The sequence below is a fragment of the Vigna umbellata genome, chromosome 1 (assembly GCF_029865625.1).
Source record: "Vigna umbellata cultivar VRB3 chromosome 1, Vumbellata_1.0, whole genome shotgun sequence".
Classification (NCBI taxonomy): Eukaryota; Viridiplantae; Streptophyta; class Magnoliopsida; order Fabales; family Fabaceae; genus Vigna; species Vigna umbellata.
The window spans coordinates 50,808,702-50,823,873 of NC_142165.1; the positions used below are offsets into that span (position 1 = coordinate 50,808,702).

Genomic DNA, 15,172 nt, shown 5'->3' on the forward strand with positions numbered 1-15,172 from the left:
AGGACTCTAGAAGTCCCAAATGACTTACCAAGACTGCCCGAACTGATCATTTACACACAGAACCCGAAACTCAAGTTTTCACTACCTTACTTCCTAAAAATTGAGTTCTAACACAAGTAGAACTCTACTTCATTACCAACACACTCTACTAACTCAGTTTTATAACATTCCAAATGTTAAACAAACCCAATTCAGCTCATAAACACCCTTAACTTCACCAAAATCATCTCAACTACTCATCCCAACATTCTACTATCTTAAACTCCCATTTTAGACTAATTAATCTATACTCAAGATGCTCCTCACCTCTAACAGTTCCATTCATACATTTTAAATTCATTAACCTTCATTCCAACATCACCACATACATACAATAGATTTCATTAATTCATCCCAACTACTCATCATCATAAAATTCATCAATTTCACCAAAATCCCTAAAATTATCACAAACACAAATTTGCATTCACATCCAAACAATTTAATCTCTACCTACCATCAAATTACACAGCATACATCCATTTAAAAGTAATTAACTAACTTCTCTTACCTCTATCAAATTTGCACAGCTTAAGAAATACCCCGACCGAAGCTTTCACCGCAAGGAAACTTTAGAAAAATCTACAAATCACCGATTGGTGATAGGAAATCACCCGTAGAACCTAAATGGAGTCAAGAATTCAAGAAAAAAACTACTTGATACATGCAAACAGAAATTTCTTACATGATCAAGAACCAAAAGTCACAAAGAAAAAGGAAAACGAAATTTATCGACTCAAATCACGAAATTGATCGGTTGAAAATGTAGTTCTTGACGCCAAGATCGCCTAGACACCTCCTGATCGTGTTGAACAAATGCTTCAAAAGTGAGAAAGGTTAGAGAAAAGTGAGAGAAAAGAAAGATAATAGTGTTTTAAAGAGATAGAAGTATTTTAGATAATAAACCGAGCTTTTAGAATGTTATATTTATATTATAAAATTATTTTATAATAAAATATTCGGTCTCATTATTTTAATACATCTATCTACTTTAATATTCTATTTTCAAGGTTTATTAACTTCTGAAAATGTTAATCTTTTACTCGTAATTTTTATTTAAAATCAAGTGTTTGTTAAATATTTTACATTCTTATCATTTTATAGAAATTATATTCAAGACATGCACTCAAGCAAAAATAAACATTTGAAAACTAAAAGATTATTGCGTTTGCCGGGAGTCGAACCCGGGTCTATTGCTTGGAAGGCAATTATCCTAACCGTTGGACTACAAACGCTTGCTGATATGAAAAACACTTTAATTAATCTATATTCAATAATAAATTGTATTTTCTTATATGGTGCTTTCAAATGTATATTTGTGGTTGCAGCTCTACTCTGCAATTTCAGAATTGGTGGTAGAAGCATGGAGGGAATTCCTGTGAGGAGTGTGATGCCTTCAGCTTCAACATCTCACTGTCATCATCTTCAAAGGAAAACAATCATACAACTATCATCTTCTTCAACAACAAAGCTTCTCACCCAAAACAGATGCTTACGTTTTTCTGTTCGGGCCAAACTGTCTTCCACTGATTTTCAAGGTACCCACATAATAATTTCTGGAGAATTTTATTAAAAATCTGGACTTTTACCTCATGGCTTCATGCCACTGAATCTCTGTACATAACTTTTAACAAATTTTAATAGCACCCCTGTCCTTTTTATATTCACTTCAGTTGATGAAGGCAATGATTTACTTATAGAATATTGCCTTAACGTTTGAATAATTCTCTTCTTGTTATTATATTTGTATATTAGTTAAATTTATCATGCATAAACTATTTTCTTTATCGTAATCTGATATATATTAATTATTGATCATAACTATTAACTATTTTTGCTTTTGAAGTTTGGGGAATCAGATTATATCTGAGAAAAAACTGAGTACTGGTAGATTTATCTTCTTGTTTAATTACAAATATATAAGTTTATTGTCTTTTAATAATTACTCTAAAAATAGTACTGACCATTATTTTTTATTGGATGGTAGTATAAAATCTCAGGGCATAACCATTGATCTATAGTTTTTTTTTTTATATAATTTTATCCTGCAAAAAAATCTCATGTTGAGGATGTATCCATTTATAGAATATATGCTGGTTGTCAAGACTGATACGGTTTACTCTTTACACAGATTTGCATTTGTGATCACTATTTTCAACCAATCTATGATCACAATCGATTATTCTTTAGTCACGTCATTTGTTTTAGTGGGTAAAGTATTAGTCAAATCCTTTACATTTTAATGCTGCAATTATGATTGCATATTGCAAGATGTTTTAGTGTGTGAGATTATTGCGATAGATCTAATTGGTTGATTTTTGTTTTCCACGTGTGTGTGGTGTAACTTGGTTTCATCCTATTCCTGTATCTAGTGAAAGTTCAAAATTTAGCTGTTACTAATCACTGCAGTATCCTGGAAATTCGCCTTCTTTTTTAGCTCTAGCATGAGTGATAAACACATGAAGCTTGGTTTAACAACTTTTAATTTGGTAAAACTAATCAGTTTCTTATTTCTTGGGTCCAAAACGATTTGGTGGTAGCTAACATGAAATGCTTTTCACCTTTTTTTGAACCAAAAAGTATTTCCCTAAATTCCCTGAGTGATTTCTTTTCTGCTAACATACAATGGAATTTATTTCGATCTTGTGACCAAACGGGGTAAGGAAATGTTCATGATGTACTAACACATCTTTCAATAATGAAGACCTTTTCTTGGTATACCATTTCATTGAAAACTATTAGAGTAGACATTTGGTCACTAATGTTCTGAAGAAGAGATTATTTTATTCACCGATCTGTGGTGTTCCCGTCACAGATTTTCGGAGCTATGCGAGGCCTTCGCATCTTTTGCCAGCCTCAGAGGTGAAAGTGTACACAGATACATCAGTAGAAAACATTTCATCATCTCTGAAGGAGGGTGGATCCAAATCTTTATATAGGGTCAAGTTATGTACAAGCAGCTTATATGGCTCAAGTATTAGTGACTTAAATGCTGGAATTCTCCTTTGCTTGATAGATAAAAATGGAAACTCCATATTGCAAAGAATCCCTGTCAGTTTGATGATGGATCGTTCTACAGAATCAGGGGATATTACGAATATTGACATGCTTCATTTCCAAAGAGGTTCTGCAGATGAATTCATTTTTGAGGGTCCAAAAATTGCAAGACTTGAGGCCCTCTGGGTTAGTGTTGAATCAGGTATATTATTGTCGTTGATATGTTTTGGAATGATTGAAAGCTTCTGTAGACATCATCCCTGACCTACAATTTTAAAGTGCCCTTGATTAACACGCTTGTTTGTCCTCAAGACAAATACTAGTAAGACTAGTTTTAATTAGTCTTATGATTTTATAGGTTTTAATAAATTTTAACTGATAGGATAGAGTATGTTGGAAATTGTTAAAGAATGAGTTGCTTGGTAGCACTCCTCTTGCGCACAAATCTGTTTGAGTACCGAGCTAAACATCCCTTGTATATTATCTTCTAACATCTTAGGCGCAAATCCGAGTTTTAAAAGCACTATACAACCAATTTATGCTATTTTTGAAACATGAAGTAATTGGTGGTAGAATTATGAGTTCTTACCATATTGACCTGTTTAAACCAAGGCTCTCTTACAACACATCCTTCTTCTGTCTCTAAGGTCAGGTCAGTGGCGCCTAGGAAGTGTATCCTTAATGGTTATTAGTTGTGAAGGGCAACCGTCTGGGTTGGAAGATGGGTTACAAAGGTACAATGGCTTTCAGTATGACTTTCAGATTGATGATGTGTTGCTTGGTGAGGGAACTGATCTGTCCATGTTGGAATTAAGACCTACCCTTGTGACTGAGCTGGAAGGGAATGATCTCACAAACATCTTCAACAAAGGACTTAGTGACTCTACCTTGCTTTCAAATCCTAAGATCTCAAAGGAAGATAGCATGAGGGAATATGCAGATTTGAAGTTCTCATTGTTATTTTATGATGCTATGCTTATACTTTTTGGTACAGCTGTGGCTTCATTCTCAGCTGGAGAAAATGCTGGGATTGATTTCTTGATTGGTGGGGTTGGAGGCTTCTTGTATCTGCTTCTGTTACAGAGATCTGTGGATGAATTGCCAGCTTCAGAACTAATCACTAGTGACAAGGGTAGAAGTGATGCATTATTCAGGGGAGTTAAGGGTCCAATAGTAAGTGTGGCTTTGGCTCTAGGCTTGGCTGTAATTGCATCAAGGTATAGCTCTGGAGATCTTCAAGTCATGCTAACACCAAAAGATCTCATATTTGGAATGATGGGATTTCTTGTATGTAAAATCTCTGTTTTGTTTGCTGCATTTAAGCCTATAGCACTAGGTTCAAAGTTGCCAACTGATATGTAACATTATACTTGTGTCTCCTGTGAAGTGGTTTAATTTTTAAACCCATTGTATCATCAGTACAATGATTCCAATTGTTGTATAGTGCTCATTATAGATGCATGGATTCCTCCTTGCTGGTAAGAGATTCTTCTAGAGCCAGGGCGACAACTTCTGTTTGAGGCTGGCAGTGAAAAAACCAGCAAGTCAATCAGAGTTATTTATCCTCTGTAATTGGAACCAAAACCAATGAACCTCAAAATTTAACTTCACATTTTGTCAATCTATGTCTTTCTATTGTTATATATATGTTTTAGTTATTTCTTTTATATTTACTTATTTTATATCTTTTTGTACCAACGATATTGCTGATTCAATATTTAAAGTTGATGGTTTGTAATTTATATTCGACTTTAATGTTGAAGTGAAACAATTGAAAACAGAAAATGTATTCTTTAAGAGAAATTTTCTGACAGCTTGAATACGAAGTTATCAGTTTTATCATTTAATCTGTAAGTATACAAAACAAACTATAAATATTAAAATATAAAAGTCTATCGCAGCGTTTGTGTTTCTTCGCGATTTGGTATCTCGTATTTTGATAAAATTCTCCCAACCCTTTTCATCAGATTTTCTTTTCTTCATTAAAAAACTAGATAATTTTCAGTTTTAAATACCGATAATTTTTAAGGAAATATGTTAGACATGGGAACACCATAACAATTCAAAAAAATTCAAAATTAATAAACATAGCATGAACGCATGAATTCTTTAGTAAGTTGTTTCAAGTTGTTGTAAACACAACAAAAGCAATACTATTATTTGTCTAATTATTATAATATCTAGCCCACCTTATCAACTAATCCAAATTAATCTTGGAATGACTTATAGTTAGTATAAAAGTCAACAAAAATACCCTACATAAAGATATATGATTGGATGGAAATATAAAATAGCTATTATTATTACATGCTTAGTGCCTTTATTTAAACTTCTTGTAAATTCTACCTAATTAACGAACTCAACTACAAATAGTAGTAAGTTGACTCCAAACAATATTAACATGTAATTAATTAAAACAGTAAAAAAAAAGAATTGCAAATAACTCAAGCGTAAGAAGACTTGTCTATTAGTGTAAATTGTCACCACAATAACAGATTCTAATTATGTTAATATTCCCCTCAAGGTAAGAACAGATTCTGGAGAACCCATCTTGGAACGAACCAATTTGACGACATTGTTGCAATCTATTCAAACTAAATGATAATCAAGTTCAGTTTGATTTATGCAGAGTTAGATTTACGACAATTTATATGACGAAAGACATTGTTTTACAAAATACGGCATTTGATTTACCATAGAAGATCATTTTTTTAAGGATAAATAATTTATTAAGGCATACGGTAGTTAGAAAAGCTATTATTTAATTTTTCACTCAGGTTATCCTATCCGAGTATGAATATCATAATCATGAAAATCACCATAGATGCGTCTCTCTCTCTTTCAATTCAAACTCATTTGGTGTAAAATCAAGACTCACAAGGCGGGTAAAGAATCACAAAACACTCATTAAAAGATATGTTAAAGCATTATCCATCTACAGAAACCCACCCCCTTAATAATCCTAAATTAAGAAAAGAAAGGCCAAGAGTTTTAAATAAATAGAGAAGGAAAATTGGGGAAAAAACATTAAAATTGATACATTGCAAGCTGGAATGATACACATGCCCACAATAGCATCGCCTACTGCTCAGCTTCCTCTTGGAAAGATTCAGTTATAATTCAACTAAATAACACATCCAGCGAAGCCTAACTTCGAAAATATAAGTATCAAGATGATTCATGGCTCTGATTTGGACAAGTAGATGAGCTTGCAGATTACTGCAGGGCATTAGTTGCTGTGCTGGTAACAGCAACTAAACCAAAGGAGTATCATAGGAAATAATCAGGCGTTCTCCTGGTTACATCTGGCTCTCCCCTCCTTGGAGCTGGTTCAAACTGAGATTACAAATATAATTAAGAATAGATCCAACATATTGCTTAATGCAAAACCAGCAAAAGAATAATTGGAACACCTAATAAATAAAAGGAAAGCTCAACCTGAATGAATGTGTGTCCTTTGCAGTCATCAACCTCGAGAATTGATGCCATGTTCCCACAACGGTAACAGTAATTAGGTGCACTAAAGATAGTAACCACCTTTTGATCCTGTAACAAGGGACTTATTTATCATCCATTTACCACAACGAATGAATACAAAAACAAACTAAATGATATGAAGTATTTACATGACCCCAGTTATATCCTTCCATAACCAGCTGGTGAGCTCTAGCAATCAGCTTCAAGTTATTGGTATGATTAAATTGCTCAGATATGTCCTACACAACAGCAATTTGCGTAAGCAATAAAAAAAGGTAATGGTGACAAATGAAGATTGTACAACCTTGTTAGATATAAAACTGGATTACCTGCCCAAAGGTATATCCAGCACCTCTAGGAGAGATGCCCCAACCACAACGATCATCCGGATCCGACCACAGAAGATCACACATGGGTCCCTCATGAGGAACTTCTTGTACGCGATCAAAATTACGTATGTTATCGAGGGTTTCAATAGATGGTGACAATCCACCATGAAGACAAAATATTTCAGATTCAACCTACCAAAGTTAACATATCAAACTTAAGCACCATTCAATTATTTAAAAACCGAAATCCATTGAAATACGGGAACTGCAATTGATTGAGCTGCATATCATGAAAATTAAAAAAATGCAATACGAGAAAGCTTCAGGGGCTTATTTTTCAGAAACAAATCAAAAACAAAGCTTAAAAAGAATCATACTGAATTCAGAGTACCAAGAACAAAAGCACACGGAAATAGGAAAGGTTGTTAAAATCGAAATCCTACTAAGGAACAGGAAGGGAAGGGGGCTAACGATCATCAATCGTGACATTGAAAAAAGGATTGTAGGATCCTACAAATTTCATAGTATGTGTATGCTGCATATAAATTCATATTTTTGTCATTATACTACTAATATCTCAATCTCATTTTATATTTTGATAGTAATAATAAAAAATACAAGATGCGGATGATACTGAATGGTTTTATTTTAAAAGAAAGGCCCAAAATCCCGTTTCTTAGGTTTCAGAAACACAAAAGCCACAAACTTCTTCTGCTAGCCCTTGCTTCCACACAGAAAGCAGAGCACAAATAGATCAGAATCATGCTTCAGTCAGATAGATCACAAATATATCAAAATGACTTCGGAACAAAAACAGAAACGAGCAGAAGATTTCAAACGAGATCAAAAGGTTAAAAATTAGATGTAATTGCTGTCATGAGATGGGGCTTCGTGCTTTTTTAAAAGAAATGGGTTATGCTAGATCTAGAATCTCAGTAAGTAACATTCAGGGACCAGGTAACACGTGATTCCTGATCAGGGGAAAATTTTGAGGGGCTGTGAGATCATCCGCTCCAGCAGATTACATGTGGCCACATGGCACAATCTTACATGTAGCCAGCACACTAATTGCACCATCAACCATTGAAACAAACAAACTACCATAGGCCTGAGAATAATGAGAATCTAACAAAATATCCCATGGTACTTTCCAACATTATGAAATGACGGTATACTAACCAATGCTGTCAATGGAAAGTAGTCAAACAAATCTGTAAAGATCTTCCAAACATTAGCAGAACCATACCTGCAAATCAAATAAAAACATTCAATACTAAAGGACTGCACAACTTCAAATATGCAAGCTATAAAAAGAAAAAAAAATATATATACAAAGGATTAAAAATGAATAAAACAACAAATGCTATATAAATTTAATCACACCAAAAGACAACAAAAACACACCAGCAAAAGACCATGGTACCACAACACGATATGAATTCCAAATCAAGCTTCACTAAAAAAATTAATTTGGTATACTTTATAATAATATAATATATAGAACTTATTCACTCAGAATGGCAGGACCCACCATCATTCGTATAGGGTCCATAAATTAGTTTGTTTCTCATAACAAGGAATCAGCATGTCAGTAAGGAGCGTTAAAGAGGATGCAAATCCTTAACCATAGAACGCAATTAAAATCATGTTGTAATTTTTATTAAATCACATCAACCAATGAAGATGCAGATAAAATACCTAAGTACTTTAATTGCTTACTACTTAATTCAGGAATTCCATGTAGCATGCAAGTAAAACCTAACTTAACTGCCAGTGAAAACCTTAATTACAAGGGCGAAATGTTTTCTGATACTGAAGGTTTATCTAAGTAGAAGTCTTTGCTATCTATTGGAGAGATAAATAATACTTTATTTTTCATCAATGTCACCAAGTTGGATAAAGGCTGTTGTTGCAGTTGTTGATATCATCAATTGGGGAATAAGAAAATAACTACCTAATAATATGCTAAAACGAAAAATAACAATACGAATACCACTTTTATAATAACTTTTAGATCACCTCAGTGGCACGACCAAAAAAGGTAAATTAAATCCATAACAGATAACATGAAAGGAATACACGTTGATTACAGTGCTAATAAGGAATATAGGATAAGCAATAAAAAAATTTAGTCTAAAAAGAAAAAAATGATCCCAAACAAAAGCACCCATAAATAATGAATTTAGCAGGTACTCACTTCCGTAAGCACTCATCATAAAACCCATAAACTTGAGTAATCTGCAACAGAAAGCTAAGATCAGCCATTACCATTCAAAGCTAAAAACATACAGAAAAGACTGAATAAACTATTAAATTGACGATGTACACAATACTATAGTCAGTTGCTTAAAAGAAGTTCTAACTCTAACTACTTTGTGAAATTAATGGTGTAGTATTTTTATATGCAATTTTGGTTCATGTGATACTAAATGATTTCCTCAAGATGGAGGTAAAGCATTCAATTCACAGCAATATGAAAATACAGTAGTATTTTAACAGACAAATCTGTCAAGAACTCAATTGGTACAGACTATGCTACCTCCAAGGGCCAAAATATGATTTTTAATCTAATCTGTAATTCACTACTGTCAGGAAGTTCACGTAATTTTAAAACAAACCTGACGACTTTCATGATTTCCCCTCAGAATGGTGATACGCTGACGATAACGCACTTTAAGGGCAACCAAAAGCTGCATTATTATTTTGGAATTAGCACCAAAAATGTTACAAAAAGAAACACCATCTTAAATATGCAATTAAAAAATAGCAGTTATCAACTTTGTGCCACAAAATCAGTTTAAATGTCATACATATATCCCCACAAGTTGATTTTTATTTATATGTTACTGTAAGACAATGGTATCCCACATGTTCAATAGACACAATATATTATGTACACATATAATATAATTATGGCTTATTAGATGAGTTTGCACTCACTTATATACATTTTAAGTCTAACTTAATCTCACAGAAACTAACTTATAAGATGAAGTTTGCACCCACTTACATAGTATGATGTGGTCATATTTATAGTCAATGTGAGATCTCTAATAATAGTTATAGTCCAACAAAAGGAATGTTCAAAACAAAACAGCTGTTGATAAACTAAATAATTATCTACTCCTCTAAACAGAATTCAAATCACTAATACAAAAATACTCCGATATCAAATCACCAATGACATTTCATAGAACATCCTAATCAAATAATCACATATAACTTATGAAAAGTAAATAAAATAAAATATTCCATGATGAAGTTGAACTCTCAAAAATAATAAAGTACAATAGTTCATATTTACCGTAACAGTTTCGACAGAATAATAGCCACGGTCAACGTAGTCTCCCATAAACAAGTAATTTGTATCTGGACACTACCAACAAAAATAGTGACTAGAAATCAGTATGTAATCAATAAATTTCATATTTCAACTAGAAGCAAGAAAAGAAATACACACACACAACCTCATATATATATATATATATATATATATATATGTATGTATGCGCAAAGAGGGGTTAAAAATAACGATTCACCCAAGAAAAAAATAAACACAAGAATAAATTTGTTTTCAAATTTCAAATAAGATAGTGAGAAGCTGAGTAATGAAATTGATTTAGCATGTTTCTCAAATAAAAATAAAACTTTGGGGCAACTGCATTAGAAAATAAGAATCAGATCAAACTGCACGAGTGTTTCATGACTTTCCATCCAGTATATTACCATTTCCAATAAAAACCCAAGCACAATAATACTCCCTAATTACATGCATGCAAATTTAAGAGTGGATCTACTAATCTTTTGAGACTAAGAAACTCAGAGAAATTTTCTATTGTATTGCTGCTAGCCAAATTCCAAATTAAAATACAGCATCTGGCAACTGGAAGGACCACACTATTGTAAACATTTAATTAAGAGTGTTTTACTATGACATAAGAAACAAATCAAACTTAATTTCACAATACAACGTGAAAGCCACAAAGAATTTCCTGAATTCCAAGTACTATTTATCACAAACTTATAAATAAAATCTATATGATCTAGTCAACATAAATTTAATAGATAAATGTTGAATAACCAACTATCATTAAAAAAAATACCTTTCCTCCAATGCGAAAAAGCTCTGCAAGATCATGAAACTGCCCATGAATATCACCACAAATTGTAACAGGACTTTTAACAGGCTGCAATTATAGGTAAATGAAAAATCCTTTTAGTTTTTTTTTTTAATTTATTCAAAAAACATCATGTGTTAAAGTCCTATAAAGAAACTCATAAATCAAAGAAAAATCCCCTAACCTGAAAAGCAAATAAGTATAAACTAAAACATGCTGACATAAATTATAAAAATTAGACAGACCTGCACATTGCTCTCTTCCATCAAAATCTCTTTTGCCTTATCACACAAGATCCTTACCTGCATACACAAGTGCAGCACGGAATAAAAGTGGGATCACTAAATAAAAAGGAATCACGACACTCTAAATGTCAAGCCTATTTACAGAGAGTAGAGTAAAATCGAACAATTAATAGAATAAAATAAATAAAATAACCACAATATAATTTATGTTCTGCATCTTTTGGTTTTCTTTTATGAAAGCAAATCATCCTAAATCATATATTCAATAAAGATTGCACGCATTCTATTTTAGATTGAGAGATGAAAATATACGTAGATATGTGGAGTCAGAGAGTCAGTAATGAAGCTAGATATACAATTTACGTGACTTTTCTATCAGAAATTTGTTATAGCCAATATGATGTTAATTTGGCCACAGACTAGAAAAGGTAAAGGTGGATCATTATTTCAAAACAAAACAAACTGGTTGGGAGTGATTGTTTATGTTTAGTTGTCCAATTGGAACCAAATTGATTTGTTCCCAAATAGGAAAAATTGATTGGTTCAGTTTGGAGGACATTTTTCCCCAAAAACAAAGTGTTGTTAATGCAGTATAGATCTGTGAAGTGGCCATCTACAAAATGCAAGATAGTGGATAAGAATGATGCTGTAGCAGAATAGTCTGAAGGAAGGTGACTTCCATGGTGAAGATTTTGAGTGCAATATTGAAAATAAAAAACAAAAGTTCAAGGCAAGTTTATGAAAATATCATGAGAGGCATCTTCATCAAATCATCAAAAGTCAGTCTGGATATAAGCAGAAGTTATACAATACAGAGGCAACAGATCAAAGACAAAAAAGGTGAAAACAGGGGCTGAGTTTGCTAAAAAAGGAACAGGATTAGCCATAAATCATGTCTGGACCATAATAATACTTCACAAATGCCAGCATGGAGTGGCCAACCACAAAGACGATATAGCAATTTTTTATAGTGGGTGGAGAGATCATGTTTGAAAACCTAAAATCCCTTTGATTCAGAAAAAAAAATGAGTTTAAATTTCAAAATCACAAAATAGAATTCCCAAAAATCAGTTGCAGTAATAAGAAAGGTAGATAAAAAAAACACAAGGATTTCATCATGTTCCAAATAGTGGCTTCTAGAGATGTGAATTTGTCTGAGAATGGACATGACCTCATCCATGGTTTGTGAGAAGCAAAAACACAACACGACATTGCGATTAAAGCGACTAGAGGATCCTCTAACCCCACATCACCACAATAGCAGGTTGTTGCTACTAACTTTGAAAAAAATTGGAAATTGCTCTGAACCCACAAAATCCTAGATAGCACTTTCTTTTGATTCCCTACATCCCACCCATCAAATACAATTACATGTGTGAATAACAAAATGAAAGTAGAACTAATTGGAAATGTCTAACTTGACTAATAGATGCTTCACAAGATAGGCAGTAGGACAAAGCAGTAAGGAATTTTTGGTCATTAATTATTAACCAGCGCATTCAACTGCTCTATCTATTTCCCTCCAGTTTTGCAGACACTCTACAAGTGCAAGGAGACAAATTAATCCTGCCATTAAATACACCCTTTTTCTAATTGTATGAAAATAAGACAAACATCATGCATCATGCTTAATGTCGTTGTAGCCATGACTTGGATAACATTCCCAAAAACTAAACCTAAATTTCTTCATAATAGAATTCCAACAAAACAAAGACAAAAAGGGAAGACTAACTTCTCATTTAGCATAGTGCCATCATAACTCGTACACACAACTCCCAGAATCAGCAAACTAGGAACAAATCCAATTACCCTAACTTACTGTGATGAAAACACATCTTGTATTTTCTATTTCTTACAAAATCAGGATCACTGTTCTTAACTTGCAGAGTTAATGGGAGGAAGTATTCATTCAATAGCACTTATTCCCCTCCCTAAGGTATGAATCCAGTCAGCCTGCTTTTCTCATAAAACCATACAATACACAAGAATATAAAAATGTATGTTTTCCTCAATTTCAAATAATCCTAAGCCAATGCTAACAATATAGGCTCCTTAAATGCAGAAACATCTAAGTTAATGGTCACCAATAGATTTAGGACTAAAACTGACAAACCACAATGAAATGATATGCTCAAAATAAATTCAAAACCTATAATAACTAGCGAAAAATCTTCCAAATCTGAAGGAATTCTCAAACAAAAGACTCATTCTAGACACCATTACAATTCCATGAGAAGACACATTACACCAAAGAAAAACATGTTCAAATTTCATTACAATATCCCTGGATCGATGCTAAGGAAGCAATTTGAACAAAAGACACAAAAGCGATGAGAAACTAGAAGAAATTATCTCGATCGGCCTGACATTTGCTTAAAAAATTAGTAAAATTCAGAAAGAAAAAATAAATAAAACTATCTGAACATTACCTCTTGCTCGGACAAGGGTTTGCACTGCATGAGCTGAGAAATCTGCTCATCGAGGTTTCCATGTGAATTCGAAGGCACCGAATCCATGCTCTAATACTCCACCTCCTAACCTTGCCTTGGCTTACCGAGATCGTTTGATGAATATCCTCTCACCGAATCGATGGAAACCCTAGATCTCACTAGGAAAACCCCTTTTGCCTTTTTCCTTTGTGTTTATTGTTTCTGGTTTGAGAGAGAGAGAGAGAGAGAGAGATGGTGGTGGTGAAGAAACCAAAGCATTGGAGGCTTCCGTATGCTCGTTTTGTTCGATAACCACTCCTTTTTTCTGAGGGCAAAATTGAAATTACATATTGGAACTTCACATTTTGATTTTAAATATTGCAAAGTTCTTTTAATTAAAATGCACCAACTCCCAATAGTAATTTTATATTTCTTTGTTGTTTAATTAATATTTTAGATTTTTAGGATTGTAGAAAATTTATGTCTTCACCAACAAAATATATACATTATAATTTTAGTTTATGATAAATATTTTATATTCTAATGTATGTTGTTTTTAATCCTTAAATATTTAAATTATAAAAAAAATCATTTTAAATTGAGATAAAAGAAAGACAATTAAAAGGGCCACACAATTAAAAAGGTAAATATATAGTTAAAAATAAAATAAGTATAATTTAATATGTTTGAGATAGATTTTTTTTTTAATCACATGAATAGTTTACAAAATAACTAAGATGAATTCCTGTTGTTCCAAACTAATTTAAATTTTGGGATAAAGGATACACCATGATACCCTGACATTGGATCTATCTAAAGGTTATTAAAATAAATTTTAATTTAGTAAAAAAATTGTTGTTGTAAACACTTAAAATGTAACTTAATTTTATACTTTTAAAAAGGAAAAATGAATTTGTGCACTCATACAAAAACTCAAGTAAAAATCAAGTTTTTTTATTAGAATAGAAATAAGAAAAAGTGCCATTTTTATTATTGAGTTTATATTTTTTTAGAAATATAATCATAACGAGGATAAACTAAAAATTATATTGAAAAAAAAATATCGATAAAGGTATATAGGATTTAATTTGTAATATTTTTATTAAACACGGTTTAATTTGTATATTACATTAAAATAAAATATATATAAAATTAACTTTCAATTTATTAGAATTTTGTTCCTATTATAATGATTTTTTATTGTTAGTATTCATACTCGGTGGGTTCACGTATTATACTATTGTGTCTTATTTAAATGGGATTAAAATTAATATTTATATTAATTTATAAATTTATTCAAATGAAACATTTGTACTACTTTCATATTTAATATATGTGATTTATAATTTAAATAAAAATAATTTTTAAATAACAATTAAATTATATATTTGTATGAAAAAATATTAGTGTGGAGTGATAATAATGTATGCAACTATATCTACAACAATAATATTTTATATTGTTTTCTTAAAATTAAAATATAATTAAGACTAAGATGTATAAATATATACATAAAATATGAGAGTTATTTTTATATA

The 15,172-nt window shown here is 32.0% G+C and overlaps 2 protein-coding genes and 1 non-coding gene across 3 annotated transcripts; 1 reads left to right on the plus strand and 2 right to left on the minus strand.

Annotated features, from left to right (window-relative positions):
* Positions 1-1,202: 1,202 nt before the first annotated feature.
* Positions 1,203-1,274, minus strand: TRNAG-UCC (transfer RNA glycine (anticodon UCC)). The gene has a single exon. It is a non-coding gene; the product is annotated as a tRNA-Gly (tRNA).
* Positions 1,275-1,369: 95 nt separating this feature from the next.
* Positions 1,370-4,681, plus strand: LOC148205663 (uncharacterized). Its single transcript, XM_088103653.1, has 3 exons — positions 1,370-1,577; positions 2,855-3,238; positions 3,689-4,681. Exons 1-3 carry the CDS (start codon positions 1,403-1,405, stop codon positions 4,396-4,398), a joined length of 1,269 nt encoding a protein of 422 aa, XP_087959779.1. The 5' UTR covers positions 1,370-1,402; the 3' UTR covers positions 4,399-4,681.
* Positions 4,682-5,922: 1,241 nt separating this feature from the next.
* On the minus strand, positions 5,923-13,889 carry LOC148205664 (serine/threonine-protein phosphatase PP2A catalytic subunit). Its single transcript, XM_088103654.1, has 11 exons — positions 13,635-13,889; positions 11,206-11,262; positions 10,946-11,029; positions 10,147-10,218; positions 9,461-9,532; positions 9,040-9,080; positions 8,022-8,088; positions 6,843-7,034; positions 6,663-6,752; positions 6,475-6,582; positions 5,923-6,372 (listed from the first exon to the last, which is right to left on the minus strand). Exons 1-11 carry the CDS (start codon positions 13,719-13,721, stop codon positions 6,307-6,309), a joined length of 936 nt encoding a protein of 311 aa, XP_087959780.1. The 5' UTR covers positions 13,722-13,889; the 3' UTR covers positions 5,923-6,306.
* Between the last annotated feature and the right edge of the window lie 1,283 nt (positions 13,890-15,172).